Here is a 25161-nt window from a genome sequence, read left to right as displayed (position 1 = left end):
CCAACTAGTTAATTATGACCTTGACATTTTTGAAGAGGTATTTTGCAGAATATCTCTCAATTTGAGTTTATTTTTTCACAAATAGATTGAGGTTATGCATTTTTTGACCACAGTGAGGTGCAGGACTAACTATTTTAGTTCAACTGGCTATTTTTTGCTGATTCCTGCTTTATATTGATGTATTATAAAATGAATAAGATACTAATCTAGTACTAGGTTGCAGTATTTACAAGATTGTTTTGAAGGCCTGATTTTCTTTGTATTATTCATCCCCATTGAAATTTAGACTTTCATTTGTTTGGCTTCTAGATAAATGTCTCCTAGCCTAGGAAGTGGTGTGATAAGAACAGTGTTTTTATTTCAACTCTCAAAAAACAATAATTTAGATGAAAGTAAATCACAAATCTTTGTGTGCTAAAAGAGTTATGCACAATCTATTTAATTCCATGCTTACTTTGAAATTAGTAGGAAAATTAACAGGGAGAAAATACTAAACATATCCAATATACTTGTGGCAATAGTTACCCTAACCAAAATACAGATAAAATCAGAAAGAAAAAGTATTATTTTAGTTTAATGTCTTTCAAGGCAAGAATTCTGTTTAGTTTCTTAGCAATTCCCCATAGAACTTAATAAGAGTTGCTAAATACTATATTTTAAAATGCTTTCAATTATTAAATGGGATTTTTTCCCCAGAAAGCCTCACCTGAACAACTCCATTGCACTGTAATCAACAACTCTCTTTATTCCAAATCTCTTTTCAGAGTGTATAATAGTCACTATCTACTGTGTTATCTTGTACTTACTCATTGTAACTGTTCTGATCTGTAAGCTTTTCCTTCCCAAAAGGCTTAATACCCTTGAGATTCTAGAAACCCTATTTCTTTCAGAAAAGTGCCTAGCACACAGTATTATGTGCACATGAAAGCATTCAAACTCTCCTGAAAATATGAAGAGCCAGGCTTTATCACATATATATGAGAAAATTTAGGTGGAAAAGGTATTTTCCCCCCTCAAATTAATGAAATATGAAATTTTAGAAGCCTGGTGGTAAGAAGCAAAATAAAAGTTTGTAATATTTTATCTTTGTAGTTGTGGTAAATTTGAGTTATTTTTCCAACAAAGGTATCTCTTTGGACAGCAAATGTTTTTTCCTTAAGACCAATGATAATTTTCAAATGTACTACCAAATTTTCCATAATCTTCAAAGTCAAATGTCACATCTTAACACATAAATGTTTTACATAATACCGAATAACCAATAAAATGGTTGGAAATTTAAGACAACAGCATATATACTGAATTGAATTTATAATCCTATCTAATAAAGAGGGAATATGCTAATTGACCATCACTCTGTCGCAAAGATGGCTGCACCCACAGCTGAGGCCAAGTCAGCAGGGACCTGAGGCTACCCCCTCCCCCACCCCCATGGGGCTTGATAGGGGATCTCAGGCCGTTCCCCCACCTGGCGGGGCTTGACAGAGGACCTCAAGGCACGGCCCCCACCCTGGTTTGGGCTGGGGAGCCTCAGGCAACGCCCCCCATCCTGGCACCGGGCCAGGGGACCTGAGGCTACGCCCCCTGCCCCGCAGGGCTTGACAAGGGTGGGACTGGCCGGGTCTGGATCTAGCCCAATGCGGGGGGGTGGGGGGCAGCCAGGTCTGGGTCTCACGCGATTTTGAGGTGTATGTGGGTGGGCGGGGACTTGACTCTGGGTCCCATGGTGAGCCCCAGACTCTGAAAGGAGGAAGGTTTAACATATACATTTTACTAATTTTCTTCCATCTCTGACACTTCTATTATAGAGAAAGGGCAAATAGCAATATTAAATTATTTCCTCTAATTAATCCCCTTTTAATGTGCACAAATTTCATGCACTGGGTCACTAGTCTTTGTTAATAATAAAATATGCTGATATTTTGCTGATATGCCATAGTATATTTTAAAAAAGAAAGTTTTCTTCTAATGAACTTCAAAGAATCATCATTTTGGAAGATTACAATGCAAAAGTGTTTTAACAGTTTAACAATTTCCTGTTATTACTAACTAAAATTTTACCACTCAGTGTACTTGGTATATCCTTAAAGCTAGTAAAAAATATTATTATAATATCCTATACTGATACTCTAGAATCAATATATACACGCAAAGGCATAATGAAAATCTACTCACACAAATAAACTATGTTCTTTATCAGACTTATTTATATGATTGGCTCATATTAGGGTACTGTGAAGAAAAGGGAAGTATCCTGCTACATTTAACCTTTTTTTAAAAAAAATTTTTTTTTTGTTGGTTTTAGAAAGAGAAAAGGAGAGGGAGAGGTGGGTGGGGGAGAGGGAGAGAGAAAGGGAAAGAGGGAGAGAAGGAAAGGGAGAGGGAGAGAGATAAGAGAGAAAGAGGAAGGAAGGATGGAAGGAAGGAAGGAAGGAAGGAAGGAAGGAAGGAAGGAAGGAAGGAAGGGAGGGAGGGAGGAAGGGAGGGAGGGAGGGAGGAAGGGAGGGAGAAAGGATTAATCAGTTGCCTCCTGCAAGCACACCTACTGGGTTCCACAATCTGGGTATGTGCCCTGACTAGGAATCAAGCTGGTGACCCTTCGGTGCAGGGAACCATGCTTAACCAACTGAGCCATACTGGCGAGGACTATATTTAACATTTTAATAGGGAGTAGAAATATAGAGGGCACATGAAATTCTAATTTTTACTGTAATAGAAACAAGATTCCAAGTACATGGGATCTAGAGATAAAACAGAACTGATGAACTTGCACAGGATGAATTAGCAAGTGGAACAAAAATGTTTTGAAAACAGATTGAGAAAGAGAAACAATCTACTTATATTTTTATTATTCACACCACACTTTTTCTCCTCTAAGCTCTTAGGATTTGGGGGTTTATTTTTTTTAAAATATATTTTATTGATATTTTACGGAGAGGAAGGGAGAGGGATAGAGAGTTAGAAACATCGATGAGAGAGAAACATCGATCAGCTGCCTCCTGCACACCTCCCACTAGGGATGTGCCTGCAACCAAGGTACATGCCCTTGACTGGAATCGAACCTGGGACCCCTCCAGCCCGCAGGCCGACGCTCTATCCACTGAGCCAAACCGGTTTTGGCTTATTTTTCATACAGAGAGTCCTCGGGTTACGTCAGACTCAACGTACGTTATTTTGTGGTTACCTCGCCATCTCCCATTTGTTTATAAAAAAAAAAAAAAAAAGTTCCGTCATTTCGACGTATGTACATATGTGCTTTTATGTTTTTTATTATTTATTTACCACAAGTAAAGGTCAGGAATTGTTATCTTTCTTTTAAAATTTTTTTTACTGTTTCACTTCATTACTGCTGTGTATGTGCTCCATGTGAGTGACGTAGGTGCTTATGTAGGTGGGTTCCGACTTACGGCGAAAATCACATTACATCGCGCCCTAGGAACGGATCTCCCACGTAACCCGAGGACCTACTGTACACTAATAGTAAAGAATTTGGGTGGCTACACTGGGTTAATTAAGGCAAGACTTAAGGAGAATTAATAGAAAGGGAAAAATCCAGAATTCAGCCTTCTCCAATAGCAATGAAATGATATAAAGGTCAGTTCTTCAAATACTATAAAGTAGGCTTTTGTGTTTATTTTGGTAGTGGTGATGAGAGGTTACAAAATACTTCAGGCACTAATAAAAGATCACAGATATGTAAAATTTACTATTTGTGCTACAACTGGGGAAGTATTGTCTCTACAGCAATCTGCAGGAATGTACATAGAGCTTGCTCTGTAGACACTGAACTGCTCTTTATATACTGACATGGGTTAGTTGGTTGGAGCATCGTCCTTTACACCAAAAGGTGGTGGGTTTGATTCCTGGTCAGGGCACATACCTGGGTTGCAAGTACAGTGGGGGCACCTAAGGGAGGCAGATAACTGATGTTTCTCTCTCATATTGATGTCTCTTCTCTCTTCCCCTTCCCTTCTCTCTCAAATCAATAAAAAAATTACAAACATTGACGTTGGATTTTACACTGAAATAAGTACATATTTGACTCTGCAGATTAGAGAAATGATATCTAAAAATTTTTAGAGTATGTTATCTAGCACATAATAGACAACTATTATTATATACACTAGAAGCCCGGTGCATGAAATTTGTGCACGGGGTGGAGGGGCGGTTTCCCTCAGCCCGGCCTGCACCCCCTCCAATCTGGGACCCCTTGAGGGATGTATGACTGCCTGTTTAGGCCCAATCCCATTGGGATCGGGGCTAAACAGGCAGTCGGACATCCCCCTCACAATCCAGGACTGCTGGCTCCCAACCTCTCACTTTGCCTGCCTGTCTGATTGCCCCTAACCACTTCTGCCTGCCAGCCTGATCACCCCCTAACCCAGCCGTGGGCAAACTATGGCCCGCGGGCTGGATCCGGCCCGTTCGGCTGTTCTATCCGGCCCGCGGAGCCGAAAGAGCGGAGGGTTCTCTTGCTCTCCCCTCTGCTCCTTTACTTTGAATTTATATTAGTTCACACAAACACTCCATCCATGCTTTTGTTCCAGCCCTCCGGTCCAGTTTAAGAACCCATTGTGGCCCTCAAGTCAAAAAGTTTGCCCACCCCTGCCCTAACCACTCCCCTGCAAGCCTGATCAATGCCTAACTGCTCCCCTGCCGGCCCGATTGTTCCTAAATGCCCTCCCTTGTAGGCACGGTCACCTCCAACTGCCCTCCCCTGCAGGCCTGGTACCCCCCAACTGTCCTCCCCTGCAGGCCTGGTACCTCTCCAACTGCCCTCCCCTGAAGGCCTGGGTCCCCCCCAACTGTCCTCTCTGCAGGCCTGAGTCCCCCCAAACTGTCCTTCCCTGCAGGCCTGGTTCCCCAAACTGCCCTCCCCTGCTGGCCTGGTCACCCCCAACTGCCCTCCCCTGCTGGCCATCTTGTGGTGGCCATCTTGTGTCCACATGGGGGCAGGATCTTTGACCACATGGGGGCAGCCATCTTGTGTGTTGGAGTGATGGTCAATTTGCATATTACTCTTATATTAGATAGGACTTGTTAGATTTAATTACCAATTTATTCAGAAGCCACAACTTTCCTCAATTATGTAAACTTTTAATCAACTAGATACAAAAGAGATTTAATTTTGTATAAGCTAAATTATAGTTGCCATGCCTGTGTGTGTGTTTAGGGAGAGATAAAAGTAAAGAGTATGACAGAGAAAAGACTTGAGATGTTTCTTACTACTTGTAAGAAAAAAATAAGCCAATTTAAAGCTTATTGTTTTGCCATTAATTATGTTATATAAACTATAAACAATTATTTCCAATGACATTCATTTCTTCCAAACTGCATTCAGTGAATTACTTGATCAATATTCTGCTTTGGAGATGTTTAAGAAGGGAAGGAAAAGAATCACTTAATTTACCAGATTTAACAGGGCTTGCCAAGAAACCTCCCAAATAAAGGCAAGCATGGATGAAGAAACACTTAAAAAAAGAGAGAGGAATCTACAAATTCTAATCCACCTATACTGTTATACTCACCAGAATAGTTGATCCCACTGCCTGCAGTAAATGGAACAATAGAAGTATTTTTAAATGTATCACATATTTTGAATTTTACTCAATATTAGACATAACAAAACATAGTAATCTTGGCTATTATATAATTATTTTAAACTACTGCAAACATATTCAAATGCTGAATAAGGAAATGTAAGGAGTAGATTGTTTTTAAAAAGCTGGTTATCAATATGGAGACATCTAAGAGATACACAAAATAAATTAATATTAATAAAACTGCTCTTTTGATATAATGACAAGGGATCTTTTTATAAGTTCAATTTCCTTTAATAACTAAAAACTACTGAAAAGAATGAATTTAGAGAGCACATTATGACAACTTGTCATTTATAGTAAATCATGTCATGCCATTGAACATACACATTAAGTAAAATAGAAATTGAGATAGTTCAGAAATTTATAGACATTTTAAGTTTTAAAATAACTATCAAATGTTTAAAATAATGAGAAGTTTTATAAATTTGAATACTCCTAAATTACTATGTCAAAATTAAAAACAACTCTAAACTTTATCAACAACTTACTTCATTTTTATAATGTATTAAATGTATTAATTGGTCTTACCATCTTTTCCATCTATGGATTTTGACACATCCGTATCAAAACTTTCTTGTATCTGCTGACCTCTAAAACAGCTGAGATGTTCTTGCTCAATTAAATTACTTTCTTCTTCTTCTAGAGGCTGCCAAGTACCATCAATAAACCACTGTCCACGCATTACTGGTATTTTATCAGCCTCTAAAAAGAGAAATCACAGAATTATACATTATAAGATCCTCTAAATTCCCATAAATTCCTAACAGAATTACAATTTTATGTTTTGCTACTGCTAAAACAGACTTTCATGACTAAAGTTTTTTTTTTTAATATATTTTATTGATTTCTTACAGAGAGGAAAGCGAGAGGATAGTTAGAAACATCGATGAGAAAGAAACATCGATCAGCTGCCTCCAGCACACCTCCCACTGGGGATGTGCCTGCAACCCAAGTACATGCCCTTAACCGGAATCGAACCCCGGACCCTTCAGTCCGCTGGCCGACGCTCTATCCACTGAGCCAAACCAGTCAGGGCCATGACTAAAGTTTTAAATTTCAGATTTTAAGTCAAAATATAATTTTTTCAGCATATAACTTCATTTTCATTAAATATAAAAGTTACTTTGGTATTGGAAAGGTAGATGAGCAGTTATCTATATAACTGAGGTCCTGAGTAACCAAATTAGGAGGCTAAGGGGTTTAAGAATCCTATCTAATAAAGAGGGAATATGCAAATTGACTATCACGCTGTCACAAAGATGGCAGCACCCATAGCCATAAGATGGAAGCGCCCAGTCCCCTAGGCCCCACGGGGGGGGGGGGGGGCTGGAGGGCAGGCGCACGGTGCGGCCAACCCCGCCCTCAGCCCCCCAGCCGCGCAGGGCTGGCCCGAAGCACAGGCAAGCCTCTGATGGCGGCTGCCCAGCCGCCCAGGACCACCCGAGGCTCAGGTAACCAGGGCCGGCTGAGGCTTGCGCTGCCAGCAGTGGCAGCAGCTGAGGTGTGATGGGGGTGTCACCTTCCCCTGATTGCCAGGTTGCCTCCAGCTCCTGAGGGCTCCCGGGGGCAGGGCGGGCTGAGGAACACCCCCTCCAGTGCATGAATTTCAATGCACCGGGCCTATTATTGCTATAAAATTCCCAGAGGTAGTCTGGCTGGTGTGGTTCAGTGGTTAAGTGTCGATCTATGAACCAGGAGGTCATGGTTCGATTTCTCAACAGGGCACTGGTATTTCAGGTTTAGTCTCCAGGAGGGGGTGTGCAGGAGGCAGCTGATCAATGATTCTCTCTCATCATTGATGTTTCTATCTCTCTCTCCCTCTCCTTTCCTCTCTGAAAATATATCAAAACAAAACAAAAACTCCCAGAAGTAGTTTAGTAATAACGTGTGTGCACTTTCTAGAGCTACTGTGTAGGTTATAGACTCGCAGAATTACTGAATAACTGAAAACTTTAATTTTAGTAAGTGCCTCAATTTTTTAAAATAATTATGAATTATGGGGGTGCCAGAAGAAGAGAGCGAGCAAGATACTGAAAACCTATTTGAAGAAATAATGACAGAAAACTTCCCCCACCTGGTGAAAGAAATAGACTTACAAGTCCAGGAAGCGCACAGAACCCCAGACAAAAGGAATCCAAAGAGGACCACACCAAGACACATCATAATTAAAATGCCAAGAGCAAAAGACAAAGAGAGAATATTAAAAGCAGCAAGAGAAAAACAGTTAGTTACCTACAAGGGAGCACCCATACGATTGTCAGCTGATTTCTCAACAGAAACTGTGCAGGCCAGACGGGAGTGGCAAGTCGTATTCAAAGTGATGAAAAGCAAGAACCTACAACCAAGATTACTCTACCCAGCAAAGCTATCATTCAGAATTGAAGGGCAGATAAAGAGCTTCACAGATAAGAAAAAGCTAAAGGAGTTCATCACCACCAAGCCAGTATTATATGAAATGCTGAAAGGTATTTTTTAAGAAGAGGAAGAAGAAGAAAAAGGTAAAGATAAAAATTATGAACAACAAATACATATCTATCAACAAGTGAATAAAAAATCTGACGAACAGAATAAACTGGTGAATATAATAGAATCAGGGGCATAGAAAGGGAGTGGACTGACAATTCTCGGGGGGGAAAGGGTGTGGGGGGTACGGAAAGAGACTGGACAAAAATCGTACACCTGTGGATGAGGACAGTGGGGGGGAAGGGCAGAGGGTGGAGTGGGAACCAGGTGGAGGGGAGCTATGGGGGGAAAAGAGGAACAATTGTAATAATCTTAACAATAAAGATTTGTTAAAAAACAAAAATAAATAAAAATAGAGCAAAAATAAAATGGAAATAACAAAGCCCTAAAAATAAAAAGCAAAATGAAACAAATGAACTTAAGTTGTGAGTTGATGGTTTAATCACATGTATAGAAATTATTTCAAATAAATTATTTCAAACAGTAATTTGTACATATATATTAGGTATTTGTCATGGATAAAAAATGCAAACATATGTTAAAACTTTTACAGTACCTACACTTTATAATTGTTAATAATTTTATAATATTGGTATTGTTAATTTAAAACTGTAGGTTACGATAACTAAATTAACTTTGTTAATATAATCAGAAATCAAGATTCTTTTGCACAAGAGAAAAGATACAATATAAAAGTCAAAGAAATAAAAACTATAATTTTAAATTTCAATTAGAAATGTCACCATGAACTAATGATGCATTCTCTCTTTTAAAATTATCCTAAGCTTTGCCCACTTGATAAGGCCGAGAAACAAAGACCAATCCAGGATAAGTGAGTACACCCAACATAAAGACTGTGATCTCTAAATATCATTTCCCACTAAAAGAAACCAAGAATCCTTGAAGAAATGGCTAATTTCAGGTGTAGGATGGGAAATTAACTAGATGGCCCTGAAACATCTTATTGTACCAGACTTGTACTGTGATATATTCAAAATCCATTATGTGTTTCTATTTCTTCTTGCATTGTGCTATACGGTTGACCCTCAAACAACATGGGTTTGAACTGCGAGGGCCCACTTACACACATAATTTAAAAAATATACATGCTTTATTGATTTTTAGAGAGGAAGGGAAAGGGATAAATGGAAACACTGATGAGAGAGAAATGTCATCAATCGGCTGCTTCCTGCATAGCCTGGACTGGGGATTGAGCCCGCAACCCAGGCCTGTGCCCTGACCGGGAATTGAACCACTGCCCTCTTGGTTCCCGGGTTGACGCTCAATCACTGAGCAACACCAGCTGGGCATAGTTTTAAAAAACTTTTTCTTGAAAAAAATGGTGGCAGAGTAAGTGGATGCTGCATGGACATGCTCCCAGGAACAAACTGGTATTACAACTAAAATACAGAAAAACTTCCTGAATAATCAATGGAAAATTCGCAGGAGAGAACCCTGACACCCGAGGACTGAAAGTGAAGACCGCATAGAGACTGAAGAAACAGAAAATCAGGAAAAACACACAAACAAACAAACAAACTTTTTCTTTAGCTATTTAATGTACGAACACAAATATATAATATACATGAAATAGAAAATATGTGTTAATCAACTGTTTATGTTATCAGTAAGGATTCTGATCAACAGTAGGCTATTACTGTTAAACTTTGGAGGAGTCAAACATTATAGTACATGGATTTTTTTAATGTGTGGGGGTCAGCACCCCTAACCCCTGGGTTAAGGATTAATTGTATTCTAGTATAGCAATTTTGCTATGTTAATGTGTTTGTTGTATTATTTGGTACATAAGGTACTCAAAAATATTACAACTTCATTGAGAATTATGGCTTTTAACGTTGAAAAGTATACTCTGGCCTGGCTGATGTGGCTCAGTTGGTTGGAGTGTCGTCCCTTAAACCGAACATGAGTTTGATTCCCAATCAGGGCACAGGTTTCACGTTTGATTCAGTCAGGGCATGTACAGGAGGCAACCAGTTGATGTTCCATTCTCATATTGATGACTCTCTCTCTTTCTCAAATCAATAAACATATCCTTGGGTAATGATTTTTTAAAAAGTACACTCTGTTGTATCTAACAATTTTTTTGCCTAGTTTCTTCTTTGACTGGAGATGGCAACCTCTGCTTTCAGACTATTCCAGTTTGCCTGTGATTTTTTTTTTTTTTTGGCACATCCCTTTATTTTTATCCTTTTAAATCACTGTGCTTTAGATGTGTCTCCTGTATACGGCATAGGACTGGGTTTTGCTTTATAAAGCCATTTGACAATTTTTCTTTTAATAGGTGAGTTAAGCTTATTGATGATTGATATGTTTAAACTCTATAATTACCATTTTTATTATTCATATTTATCCTTTTTCTTTCTCTAGTTGCTATTTTTTGCCTTTTTTGTTTTAGTGGTTGCCTTTGCGTATGTATGAGTACATGATATGTATTTTAGAGTTTTCTAAATCTCTCTTCTGCTTACTTAACTTTTTATCATCTGGCCCCTGTAAGTGGTATCCCCTAATTCCCACATATTACTTATGCACTAGGGAATTATTTTATTTTACTTTTCCATTTATTTTTAGTTTTATTCTTCCTACTTTGTTGGAACATATAACAATTATATCCATGTTACCACCACTGTTTTAGTCTTGGATTTATAATGAAATATATTAAATTCTCATTAAATATTTCCTAAATTCTTTCATGTTCAAAATTGATACTTGAAGGACAGGTTGGCTAGCTTGGACTTTGTTTCCTTGTTTTTTTAAAAAAATGCTATTGTATGTAGCCTTCCTTTGTATATTGTTTTTCAGAGTATGATACACATTCTACTTTTTAAAAATTGGCAATACAGTCTTTTTCCCCCCTTGGAGACCCAGAAAAAAATTGTCTTTAAACTTTAATAGTTTCACTAGTCTTTAAAATCTAATAATTTATGACTCAGAGTTCACTGTTCCGGATCAATCCGTTCAGGGTAGGCCCTTTTAATCTGTAGATTTCCATTTTTCTCTAATTTCTGAAAAGTTTCCCAATTATGGTTTAAAAATTTGTTCTGATCTATTGATTTCTTTTTCTTCTTCAGGGGCTCTATCAGTACTTTAGGTCTTCCTTTGCCTTTACTGCATTTCACCCCCTTTCTCTCTGATACTTTTTGCTTCTCTCTGTATCTCATGTTCATTCTTTTGGTTGTTTTCCTTCCTTTCATCAATGCCCTTACATTAATACCTCTATTAGTATGTCCACAAGTTTGAGGACATTTTATTTGGTTGGAGTGTTATAATTTAGTTTCTCTTTGTTTTGTGTTTTCTTTTGAGGGAAGAATTTTTATCAGTGAAAATGCATTAACTCACATTTTCTGTATTCCTCTTAAAGTAGCTTTGTATGATGTTTGATTTATTTTTCTTCCTGAGCATTTTATGGATAGACTTCAAGAGTGTCTGCTTCTGCAGGTTAGTAAGAGCAGAAGCTTTAATGGATGATGTCGTGGTGGTAGTGGGTGGGTGGGTATGGAATTCGTGTGCCTTGTTTCTCTTTCATTTCCCTAAGACCCTAATTTTCTCCTTCCTTCTTTCCTCTCACTGCCATGGCTCCAACAGGCACCTTACTTTCTCTATCTTCTCCCCCAGAAGGAATGTTTTCCTAATACTGCTACTTCTGGTCCCTCTCACTTTCATACACCTTCCCTCCAGCTGCTGCTATGAATCACTAAGTCCCAAGCCTGTGTTCATATTTTGCCAGTTGGGTGGGGGAAGTTTTCTTTCTGAGGGTAATTCTGTTTGAACTTCATTTTAATCTCTGATATCCTCTCCTGTTTTTCACAGTCCCTAAAGCCTTTCTTTGCCCCCCTCTCCAGAACAGAACACAAACCTGCTACTCCACCTGTATCCCCTATCAGAGCGAATGATATGACTAATATTCAGCCAGTCACTCAAGAAAGTAATCTGGAGTCATCCAAGATGCCTCCTCCTCAAATGGACACCAAGTGCTGTTTATTGTATCTCCTAAATCACCCTCATCCCTTACTCATCAGGCCTACAGTCAATGCCTGAGTTCACACTCTTATCATTTCTACCTGTTTTATTTCAGAAACTTTCCATCTAAACTTATATCCTTAGCTTCAATTCTCACCACCACTACCAAATACCTGCTCACAAGCATATGTATGTAAAAGTACATGCACATACATATACATACAGATTCCCCTTAGTTTCTTCCCTTTAGACACTCAGTTCATATTTTCTAGAGTTGTCAGAGAACCTTTCTAAAATACAACAAGTCATGTTATCCTAATACTTATATTATTTTATGGTTCCTCACTACACTCCAGATAAACTCTGATTTATAAGCTCTTTATGATTTTTCCTTGGAATACCTCTTTACACACTGATGCTACTTTAGGTATTTTTTCATCTAACTAATATCTGAATGTCTACCATGAACCAGGCACTAGAGCAGGCTCTAGGGACATAAAAGATGATGCTGATGGCTCCTGTGCTTCCATGTTGAGGACAGTTCTCTGAATGTGTTATGCTGAGTTGTACTTCTGTATCCTGCACGCACTACTCCTTCTAGCTGGGATGTTCTTCCCCATTTTCTTCACTTAGCTAACTTTTACATTTTTCTTCAGGAAGCCTTTCATCACAGTGGTCCCTTTTCTGTGATTCCAATGAATTAATTATGCACATTATCTACCAGTGTGTGTATTTGTATGCATGTATATGTTTGTGTGTGTGTACGTGTGGTCTTTTTGTATTCTGTTTTGTCTTCTTTACTTCAGTGGATCCTTGGATATAGGTGCAATATTTTCAAAAGATAAGTACCTATCATAAAGTATGATTTCAAGAAAGGGATGTTGAATGTTGCTGAACAAGATACATCTCATTATTGTGCATTACCCCACTGGTTTGGTAGACTGAGCACTTTCATTAGTGCTCCAAATTGGGCCTTCCTCAGGTTGAGTGGTGCTTGCCACCTATCTGTTTAAGTTGGTTTATACTGCAGGGTGTGTCACATTCTATTTTCTGATAATTATCTGATTCAGAGGAAAGAATTTGACTATTTTCCAAGAATAAAAAAATGGAATTTTGAGGTGGTGAACATTTTGTTAAAGAATAACAATAAAGAAAATAATACAAATCATAGCATACAGCTCAATGGCTTTTTACTAGTTAACTATACCTAGATCAAGAAAGAGAACATTGAAGGATCCAAGATGGCAGCGTAGGTGAACACCTAAACTGCTGCCTCGCACAACAATTTCAAAACTACAACTAAAAGACAAAACGTCTATCACCCAGAACCACGGGAAAGCTGGCTGAGTGAAAGTTCTACAACTAGAAGGAAAGAGCAAACAGCATCGAGGGGTGCACAAGTGCGGAAAAGCTGAGGTACGCGGGCGCGCAAATCGGGAGCGCAGCTGTTTTCAACCCGAAGGGAGATAAGCTCCCGATTACTCCGAACTCCAGTTTCTGGGGAGACGCGGGGGACCCAAACTCCTATGGGGAGAAGCTGGACTGTCTGCCGGACTGTCTGCTGTGGGGTCGGAAAGTGAGGGAGGCTTGCTTGCAGGGCTGCGCGCAGGAATAATTGTTTACTGTGCTGGGGCCCGGGACACGGGGACACAATCAGAGACGCAGAGCAGGCTTCTGGCAGCCATCGCTGTTTGCCACGCCCTAGCCTAGTCACGCCCTGAGACCCCGCCCCGCACAACCTACAAACCCACCCAAGCTCCAAGCAGCGGCTTTAGCATATGAATGGTCTGCCCTATTGCAGCTTAACATAGCAAACTTGCAGCCCAGGTCAGACAGCTCCAAAACCTCCAAACCCCAAGCAAAGAGGAGAAAACTGTAGTTCTTGCTGTAGTGCCTGCTGGGTGGCCTCAGACAGTAGCTGACCTGAATCCCATTGGAGATCCAGAAGCCAGTGTACCTAGTGGTCAGTGTGAGACACCAGATTTCAACTCCTCACATCCATAAGTGACACATTCAAGAGGCAGACTCAATGAGCACCAAAGCCCCACTGAAACAAGTCCTGCACCATATGCGTGTCTCCAGCACAGCAGTTCTTCCATTATAGACACAGCGGGTCCTCACAGCCAATTGGCCTGGAGGTCAATTCCTCCCAGTGTACCAACAGCAATCAAGGCTTAACTACACCAAGACTTTGCACTCAGCACACAAAGGGGTGTACCAAAGGCGTCCACCTCAGGTGATTGGGGAGGCTGAGCTACTGGCCCCTATAGGTCACCTACCACACAAAGCCACTCCATCAACACAGGGAAGCAGCAAAATGCGGAGACAAAGAAACATGTCACGAATGAGAGAAATGGAGGAAAGCAAACTAATGGACGACATAGAGTTCAGAACCACATTTATAAGGTTACTCAAGAATCTTCTAAAAACCGCCGAGAAACTTGATGAGACCTCCAAGGAGCTTAGTGAAACCTTCAAGGACCTTAATGAGAATGCCAAAAAAAATGGAAAAGGACCAGTCAGAAATTAAGCATACACTCTCTGAAATAAAGAATATACAGAAACTCAACTGTAGATCAACGTACCCCAAGAATCAAACCAAAGATCTGAAATATGAGGAAACAAAAAACACCCAACTAGAAAAACAAAAAGAAAAAATCCAAAAATATGAAGATAGTGTAAGGAGCCTCTGGGACAACTTTAAGTGTGCCAACATCCGAATTTTTGGGGTGCCAGAAGAAGAGAGCAAAATATTAAAAACCTATTAGAAGAAATAATGACAGAAAACTTTCCCTACCTGGTGAGAGAAATAGACTTACAAGTTCAGGAAGCACACAGAACCCCATACAAGAGGAATCCAAAGAGGACCACACCAAGACACATCATAATTAAAATGCCAAGGGCAAAAGACAAAGAGAGAATCTTGAAAGCAGCAAGAGAAAAACGGTTAGTTACCTACAAGGGAGCACCCATACGACTGTCAGCTGATTTCTCGGCAGAAACTATGCAGGCCAGAAGGGAGTGGCAAGAAATATTCAAAGTGATGAACAGCAAGAACCTACAACCAAGATTACTCTACCCAGCAAAGCTATCATTCAGAGTTGAAGGTCAGATAAAGAGCTTCACAGACAAGAAAAAGCTAAAGGAGTTCATCACCACCAAACCAGGATTACATGAAATGCTGAAAGGTGTTCTTTAAGAAGAGGAAGAAGAAGAAAAAGGTAAAGATAAAAATTATGAACAACAAAATGACATCAAATACATACCTACCAACAAGTGAATCTAAAAATCAAGTGAATAAAAAATCTGAAGAACATAATGGACTGGTGAATATAATAGAATCAGGGACATAGAAAGGGAGTGGACTGACAATTCTCAGGGGGGAGGGGGTGTGAGGGGTGCGGAAAGAGATTGGACAAAAAGCTTACACCTATGGATGAAGACAGTGGCGGGGGGTAAGGGCATGGGGTGGGGTGGGGAATCAGGTGGAGGGGAGCTATGGGGGGAAAAAAGAGGAACACCTGTAATAATCTGAACAATAGAGATTTATTTAAAAAAAAAAAAAAAAGAAAGAGAACGTTATCAACACCTCAGAAGACCCCTTCTCACATCTCCCTTCAACCCTCACCAAGGGTAAGCATAATCCTAACTTTAGCACCACCGATTAGTTTTACTTTTTAATAATTTATATAATAGAATCATATGGTATTTACTTTTTAATTTAGCTTCTTTGGCTTAGCATTATGTTTGTAAGAGTCAGCTACACAGATGGGATTATTTTTATGGTTAAGGTACTTGCCAGAGGTGAGCATCACATGGCTGTGAGCTATGTTCCTGATCTAGCAACTTCTACCATTAAAACAATTGTAATTAATAGAGGCATCAGCCAGCAAATCCTTAATTATATGCTGAAATAGATATTCAATCATCAAGTCAATAATGGATCTCTATAGGGACCAAGCTCTAATTCTGCAAAACCACCCTAACTGGGCCTATCAGTCATATAAATAAAGAACTCTCTATTTTAGACTGGAGAAGATTGCCCTACCTCTCCAACAGAGATACCTTTTCATCCTGGCTCAGGCTCAGAATACCCCATGCTAGGCTGCCCTCATGCCTATATATACTTTTAACCCCACTTGAGCTCTGACATCCCACAATAAGCCATCATCCCTTGTGGCTGCCCTCCTTACCCAACTAGACCTCCAATATCCCATGCTAGGCTGCTTCTCATATGGATACCTCTTTACTCAACCCCATGCCAGACTGACCCTATTGTATGGAAAGAGGAAAAGAGAGAAGGGCTAATGTAGAGGTTCTCAACTCCGCACAATTTTGTCTTCCAGGGGACATTTGGCAATGTTCAAAGGCATTTTTGATTGTCACAACTTGGGTGGTGGTGGTGGTAGTGCTACTGGCATCTAGGCCACAGATGTTGGTAAACATCCTACAATGCCCAGAACAGCTCCCTCCACTCCATGCCACCCTGCTTAGCAACAATAAATTATCTGACCCCAAATGTCAACAGTGCTGAGGTTGAGAAACTCTGGATTAGAAACACCTTTTAAAACCGAAAACACTGGTATCTTTTTACAGAGTAATTCTAGAAATATAGACATCTTGCAAAAATGTCTAAAGGTATGGTACACAAAGATATATACCTCGGCATTGTTATAACAGAAAACAAAAGAATAGCCCTAGGCAGTTTGGCTTAGTGGACAGAGCATCGGCCTGAAGACTGAAGGGTCCTGGATTCGATTCTGGTCAAGGTATATACTCTAGAGGAATTCTGGAACATTTGGACAAGAAGATGCATATAAAAATTTTTATTATAGAAATGTTTATAATAGCAAAAAAATGCAAACAACCTAAGTGTCCAAAGAGGAAAACAAACTGTGGCATACCCAAATGGCCTCATTTAAACTTAATCAACTCTTTAAAGGCCCTATCTCCAAATACAGTCACATGCTAAGTTAGTGGTAGTAAGGCCTTTAATAGATGACTTTGTTAAAGACACAATTCTGCCCGTAACAGTCCTCAAAGAGTTTTTATTACATAACTAGAGGCCTGGTGCACGAATTCGTGCACAGGTGGAGTCCATAGGCCTGGCTGGCAATCAGGGCCAATTGGGGCCTTCTCGCCCAGTCCCCATCGGGGCTGGGCCAATTGGAGCCTGCCAGCCGGGGGGAGGGACAGGAGGAGGGACTGTGGGAGGTTGGCCGGCCAGGGGGAGGTACTGGCTGGGGGAAGGACCAGTTGGGGGGAGGGAAAGGGGGAGGGACCGTGGGAAGTTGGCTGTGGGAGCACACTGACCACCAGGGGGCAGCTCCTGTGTTGAGCATCTGCCCCCTGTTGGTCAGTGCGTGTCATAGCGACTGGTCGACCTGTCATTCCAGTCGTTCGGCTGTAATGGTCGCTTAGGCTTTAACATATATCCTTGCAGACATTCACATTACATTTTCATCCTTTTCTCAAACTGTAATTCACAGAAGGCAGATTTTACATGTTGTTAGCAATTTCTACATTTCAAAATGGAAAATGGGATTAAATCAGAGGCCTTTTGGTCCTTACCCTTGGGAGTTTAATATTTTGGTGGTTCTAGGCAGTGCAGAACTTTACATGCTTAGGAAAAAAGTTCTCTCTAGGTACCTAGCTAGTCAAAAAATGCTGCATATCAGGGAGAGAAACCTGTGCCAAAAATGGAGTATATAATCTTAACACAGATTTTTGAATTTTTAATGTTAATTTTAGCTTAGTGGAGATATTCAGTGCAATACTGACTATGGACATTCTATCAGATTATTAAAGTAAAAAATGAATTAACATAGTTGGAACTTTTAGAATAAGCAGTTTGTCATTCAGACCTGTCTATCTTATCTTCTCCTACCTTCTCATTCTATACTCTCCATATTTTCCAGTTTTAATCTGTGATTCTCAAGCTTATCAGAATCACTTGAATGAAATTAAAAGATGGATTTTTTTTGAATAGCCGTTTCTGATGGTTTATTATTTTTTTTAATAAATCTTTATTCAGATTATTACAATTGTTTCTCCTTTTTCCCCCCATAGCTCCCCTCCACCCGGTTCCCACCCCACCTTCTGCCCTTACCTCCCCACCACTGTCCTCATCCATAGGTGTATGATTTTTGTCCAGTCTCTTCCTGAACCCCTCCATACCCCTTTCCCCCTGAGAATTATCAGTCCACTCCCTTTCTATGCCCCTGATTCTATTATATTCACCAGATTATTCTGTTCCTCAGGTTTTTAATTCACTTGATTTTTAGGTTCACTTGTTGATAGATATGTATTTGTTGTTCATAATTTTTATCTTTACTTTTTTCTTCTTCCTCTTCTTAAAGAATACCTTTCAGCATTTCATATAATACTGGTTTGGTGGTGATGAACTCCTTTAGCTTTTTCTTATCTGTGAAGCTCTTTATCTGCCCTTCAATTCTGAATGATAGCTTTGCTGGGTAGAGTAATCTTGGTTGTAGGTTCTTGCTATTCATCACACTGAAAATTTCTTGCCACTCCCGTCTGGCCTGCATAGTTTCTATTGAGAAATCAGCTGACAGTCGTATGGGTGCTCCCTTGTAGGTAATTAACTGTTTTTCTCTTGCTGCTTTTAATATTCTCTCTTTGTCTTTTGCCCTTGGCATTTTAATTATGATGTGTCTTGGTGTGGTCCTCTTTGGATTCCTTTTGTTTGGGGTTCTGTGTGCTTCCTGGACTTGTAAGTCTATTTCTTTCACCAGGTGGGGAAAGTTTTCTGTCATTATTTCTTCAGATAGGTTTTCAGTATCTTGCTCTCTCTCTTCTTCTGGCACCCCCATAATTCTGATGTTGGTACGCTTGAAGTTGTCCCAGATGCTTTTTACACTATCTTCAACTTTTTGGATTTTTTTTTTCTTTTTGCTTTTTCGGTTGAGTGTTTTTTGCTTCTTTGTATTTCAATTCTTTGACTTGATTCTTGTGTTCCTCTAGTCTGTTTTTGGGTCTCTGCATAATATTTTTTATTTCAGTCAGTATATGTTTAATTTATAGTTGGTCCTTTTTCATATCTTCGAGGGTCTCATTATATTTATCGGCCTTTTCTAGGATATTCTTGAAAAGCCTTATAACCGTGGTTTTGAATTCTATATCCAGTCATTTGTTTTCCTCCATTTCTTTCGTTTGTGATCTGTTTCTTTGACGCTGCATTTTCACTATTTCCCTGAGTTGGTAGGGAAGATTTGTGTGCTAGGTTTCCTATATGGCCCAGTGGGCCGGCCTCCCCAGTTAACCTGAGGTGGACACTCTTGGTGCACCCCTTTGTGGACTGTGTGTACAGCCTTGTTGTAATTAAGTCTTGATTGTTGTTGGTATCACTGGGAGGAATTGACCTCCAGGCCAGTTGGCTGTAAGGATCAGCTGTGTCTATGCTGGGAGAAGTTCGGTGCTGGAGACAGCCTTATAGGATTAGACTTGCCAAATTGCAATAGCCTCTGTGCTCAGCTTGGATGGGGTGGAGTCTCAGGGCGGAGCAGACAGTCTTGGCTTCCTGTCAGCCTTGCCCTTGCGTGCACGCGCGCACCTTCAGACCTCTGCCTTCCCCGGCTCCCGAGTCTCCGCCCGAGAGTCCAGACTTCCCCCACAAGAGCGTGGGTCCCCAGGGGCTCGCCTGGAAGTGGGGTTCAGTGCAGTCAGAACTGGGGCTCAGTGCAGTCAGGAACCTCTGACTCCCTCCTTGCTATATACAATAAATCAGTCTCTGAAGATAGGGTTCAGAAATGAAATTCTCCAGGTTATTATTATAAAGCAAATCCTCAGAAGTGACTATTCAATTTAAATTAGTAATCTCCAAAAATATTTTGAGTACATTCTCACATATATACATATAAATTATGCATGTGGATTACTGTTCTAAAATGTTTTATACAGTATAAAACACACAGAAATAAAAATTTGAAAGAATGAAACAAAAAGTAAATATAAATTCAAACATTTTCATTGTGATGCCTTCAACAGAGTGTTTGTATACACCATTTTAGGGCCCATTGGCTTAAATTATGAGGATGTTTGCATCTTTAATTTTAGCACTGTTTCCTTCTGAGCTCAGACCCATATTTGAAAAAACCCACTAGATGCTTCTGTAGCTGGATATGTAATAGGCACCTTAAATGCAATATGTCAGAATAAACTATTATTTATCTTTCCTCACCTTCCCTAAGGTGAACCTGGGTAGGAAACCTCCATAACCCAAGTTAAAAACATTATAGCAATAACCTGGATTACCCTTCCACTTATTCATACTGCACTGATAGTGTACATATTCTACTTCCTTAACATCTACCTCCACCACTCCAGTAACCATTCAGAGTACTGCCCTAGACCTTCACTGTTTCTCACTTGCAATCCTTCAAAAACTCCTTAACTAGTCTCCTCCCTGATGATGATATCACTTTTCCAGCTTCCCAATTAAGTTCCACACTATTGCCAAAAAATCTCAATATGTAATCTGACCAAGTAATTTCCTCATATCATACTTTCCAATGTCTCATTCTCATAGGATAAAATTAAATTTTCAGTATGAAAATTTAAGGCCTGTTCTTATCTAGACTCTACCTATCCAGTTCCTCCTTCTACCTTTTTCTACCATATTCCCAATGCTCCTGCCAAACAGAATCTCTGGAGTCTGCTGAATGCATGAGTCCTCCTTTATGACTTTTAAACATACCATTCTCTCTGCCAATAACACCCTTCTTTAATACCCAAATCAAGCATAAATTTCTCCGGAAAGCTTTTTGTAAACTCAAGGTAGTTCACTCCCTTCTTTCTTAGTATAGATGAATATTTATGGAATAAAGTTATAGAAAAACAAACATCTTTTGTAAAAGAGAGGAACAGGGTAGTAAAAGGAGAAAAAGATTTACGTAGTTAAAATTCAGAATGTCAGTGCCCTGGCTGGCTGGGTAGCTCAGTTAGTTAGAGCATCATTCCAATATGCTAAGACTTTGATCTCTAGTCAAGTCACATATACTAGTAAGCAGCAATTGATGAAGGCAAAATAAGTAGAACAACAAATCAATGTCTCTCTCTCCCTTCCCCCCTCTCTAAAAATCTATAATAATAAAAGTGTAATATGCTAATTAGACCGGAGGACCTTCCAGACGAAGCCGGGGCTGCAAGGGAAGCCCGGGTCACAGGTGCCGGAGAGAAGCCGGTGCCGGCAGCCAGGAGAAGGAAGGCCTACTCTTGCACAAATTTCATGCATTGGGCCTCTAGTCAATAATAAAAAATAAACATGTAGTTCAGTTGTTTATAGCTGGAGACAGGGTTAATTTTAAAAAATAAATTCAGATTGTCAGCAAACATAAAAGCAAAAACTTAAACACATGCAAAAAGAAGCTGAGAAAAACATTTATTCCTAAGACTAAAGTCACAAGAACCTTATTTGAGCAATATACTTAGAAAATCATCATCTAGGGTGGATTAAGCAGTAAAAGCAGGCAGTTCTTACATAGGTTACAAAATAATCCAGGATATTAGGTATTGTTGGCATATAACCTTCACATCTGCTCAGGTGGTATAAATTGTGAGTTCATACATGGATATAGGAGAAAGGAAACTGGCTAAGGACTCAGAAGGCATAGTCTCTAATTCCAGTTCTATCCCTTAACCTCTCTGAGACTCAGTTTATCATCTGATAAACTGTATGTAACATGAGGATATTCTATCTCACTCCAGGGTTATACTAGGAATTAGTAAAATAATGTATGTGAAAGCACTTTGTAAACTATAAGATCCTATTCCAAATTATGGTATTATTCTAACTTACATAATATCTTTTAAAGTTTCTAAAACCAAATTCAATGGTTAAATCTGGCTATATGAAAACTAGCCTTCTAGAATTCTCATCCATTTGGCTTAACTAAACTCCCTTTCCCCCTGATATCTCTTCCAAAATGAAAATCTCACACTTCAACAACAGGAGAAGCATGCTCAGAAAATAAAAAACTAAATATAAGCTAAGACCTGCAGAGGAACTCACTATAGACACACTGTGACTGGCAGGTTAATGCAGATTTACTTCCTGGTGATATCAGTAAAAGACTTTGATGTGAAAACAAGGATCCTTAAAGAGTCTGTTTTTTACAATGAGGTGTAAGAAATAAGAGAAAAAGAAAGGTGGACACTAGGAAACATGAGAAGTTAAATGCAGCAATTCATTTGGTACACCATAGGTATTATGCCAACAAAAAGAGGCAGCAGCAAAGAGTTTTGAGGTACAAGTTTAACAACTGCTTCTATCCTACAACCCATTAAAGCAGCAATAGACTTTAATACAAGAAATAAACCAAAGACAATGGGAACATTTTAAAATGATAAAGGCATTGTTTCATTAAAAGGATATAGAAGTTTTAAATTGGAAGGACAGAGCAGAAATAGGTAGGTAAAAGAACAGAGGTGAAGCAGCTTTGAGACACTTAGACTGGCAGAATTAATGACAATGTTATTAATGTAAGGTCTATAAACCCGTGCAATCAGAATTACTTGGGATACCTATTAAAGAGGAAGATTCTCAGGCTCTAGGTTCAGATCTCTTGAATGTGGTAATATCCTGAGATGATCTGAGAATCTACATTTTCAACAATATTGCACTTGACTGTTAGGCTCAATGAAGTCTGCAAACTACTGGTCGATAGGATGCCATTCTACAGCAAGGGAACCCAGGGGAGATAATTCAGAGGCTGAAGAGTTTTCCACTGTCCTCATCTCACCTGGAAAGGTCTTCATTTTGTTCAACCTCAGCATCTACAAGAGTAATCAAGGTCCTTGAATTGTGAAACTTTGTGATTCCCAGAACTCTCAGGGGGTGAGATTAAGCAGGTTAAAGATTTGCATACACACACACACACACAAAGAGAAAGAAAGCAGAAAGACAGGTAGGGGATGGGGAGAATATGTATGTGCTATATATATGCGTTATGTGTATACATGTCTCAAATTTAGGGTGAAGTAATGTTGATAGAGCCATAGATTCTCACTCTTCTTTTTTACAAATAAATTTCTAGAAGCTAGTCTTCTAGGTTAAGAGCCACTATACCAGCCTTGCTTAAGTAAAATAGCTAGCACTTATTGAACCAGGTACTATACTAAGTGCTCTAAATATGTGTATTTCAATATTCATAATAACTCCATGAAACAGAAATTATGATCCCCATTTACAAAGGAGAAACTGGGCCACAAAGAGATGATAATTTACCCAAAGTAACAAGGATTCAAACTAAGGGATTTGGCAACAAAGATCTGTTTTCTGAGCTCATGTAGCTTTTATTGCCAATTCTGGATAAGGAATCGCTTGCTGTTTCAGGTCCCTAGACTAAGGGTAGATTGATTTTTGAAGCGTGATGTTGCAACAGGTGCCAGAACCCAACTGTCATTCCTACCCTAGTGCTGGTTCAACTGCAGGTCAATTAAGAGAAATTCCTCAAAGTTCTCATGCTGAGATCTCTACTGTAAGGGGAATTATGGGCCATTTCTGTCTTGCCAACATGAAAGCAAAGAACACTACTGGCTCTGCCTCCACTGAAAACTGAATAGTCTTTTAGAAAGCTGTAAAGTTCTCTATTTATCAAAAGTCCTGGTAGCTGATTAGATAGATGCTCTAAATGAGCTTTTGGGATGAAGTCAGTACCTCTCCATATCTAGTGACAGGATTTACACACCAAAAAAAGTAGATGGTCAAGAATTTAGAATGCTTTTTATGGGGAAAATTTTCTCTTTTCTCACAGGCAGATTTGTAAGAGAATCACTGGTGCACTCCTCTGTGTACAAGCCAGGAAGAATCAAGACAGCACAGCTCTTTCTGGGGCCTGAAAGACTAGGCAAATCAGTCAGTTCTCACAAGAGCAGGCAACAATTAGAGGGGTTCTAGGACTATGCCTAATTGACAGTCAATTACCTAGAGTCAAGGCCAAGAAAATGCCAAGTCAGTAAAGAGACAAATCGAAATACGAGACTTGAAAGCCAAGAATGTAAAGTGGGTTATAAATTTGAACAGATAGAAGAGGCAGGCAAATAGAGAACTAATAATAGCTGTTATATAGAGCTTACTATTTATCATGGGATGTTTCAAGATCTTTAGAAATTTTAACTAATTCATTACAACATTCTTAAGAGGTAGGTACTATTATCCATATTTTACAAAAGAAGAAACTATGGCACAAAGAATTTATATTGCCCAGTTAGCAGATAGTACATGGCAGGGCTGGAATTTGGGCCCAGATAGTCTGCCTTCATTTACATTCATAAACACTATACAATGCTGCCTCTCTAGAACAATAAAAATTGAAATGGAGATGGCAGAGATGAAATTGATGAGCTAAAGTAGGGTAAGAATTTACTTGAAAACAAATGTATACCAGGTTCATCCTTTATGTGTTACCTATCATACATTTTGATGGGTTCTATATCTATCTATAGAAGACAGAATCCTGTTGGGCAATCAGAATTCCAAACAATCCAATCCAGTATTCCAGGATTAGGGACATTCATTATATGTGAGTTACACCCTTCTCCACCAAAAGAAAAAAAAAGGTGTAATAATGTAGTTTACATAACAGGCTAAATAGTAAACAGGTTAAAAACAAACTGCAACTATATAAAAAAAGATATTCTAAAACATAGGATCCTAGTTTTTTCTAACGAAAGGCAAAGAGCAGAACCATGGGTGGTGGTGGTAATCTTAAATGAGAAGAGTTAACAGTGGTTGGTTATACAATGAAAATGTCAAGCAGCCTGGCCGGTGTTGCCCAGTGGTTGAGCATTGGCCCATGAACCAGGAGGTCCCAGTTCGATTCCTGGTCAGGGCACATACCAGGTTGCGAGCTCGATCCCTAGTGGGGGTGTGCAGGAGGCAGCCAATCGATGTTTCTCTCTCTCATCCATATTTCTATCTCTCTATCCCTCTCCTTTTCCCTCTGTAAAATCAATAAAAATATATTTAAAAAAAAAGGAAAAGAATATGTCAAGCAAAGGTATGTGTCTTTCATAAACCTTACAGATAGATAGACCTGTCTCATTTAGTGCTGGCCATATAGGAAGGTTTCATTTCAGCAATAGATAACCAGCATGG

General features: G+C 39.4%; 1 protein-coding gene across 12 annotated transcripts in view; it reads right to left on the bottom strand.

Moving 5' to 3' along the window:
* The window catches only part of DDHD1 (DDHD domain containing 1), an 88017-nt gene that overhangs the window by 54995 nt on the left and 7861 nt on the right, over window positions 1-25161 (bottom strand). For 7 of the 12 annotated variants that reach the window (XM_080668717.1, XM_080668714.1, XM_080668710.1 and 4 more), the window contains exons 2-3: window positions 6132-6305; window positions 5529-5549 (exon numbers count right to left, since the gene is read on the bottom strand). In XM_080668717.1, the coding sequence (XP_080524843.1) occupies window positions 5529-5549; window positions 6132-6305 (195 nt within the window). The remainder of the gene's footprint in view (window positions 1-5528; window positions 5550-6131; window positions 6306-25161) is intronic. The other 5 variants (XM_080668715.1, XM_080668716.1, XM_080668718.1 and 2 more) reach the window with 1 other exon arrangement.

The sequence above is a fragment of the Plecotus auritus genome (genome assembly GCF_963455305.1).
Source record: "Plecotus auritus genome assembly, chromosome: 1".
Lineage (NCBI taxonomy): Eukaryota > Metazoa > Chordata > Mammalia > Chiroptera > Vespertilionidae > Plecotus > Plecotus auritus.
Note: the sequence above shows the minus strand (reverse complement) of the source record. Positions and strands in the feature narration are given on the sequence as shown.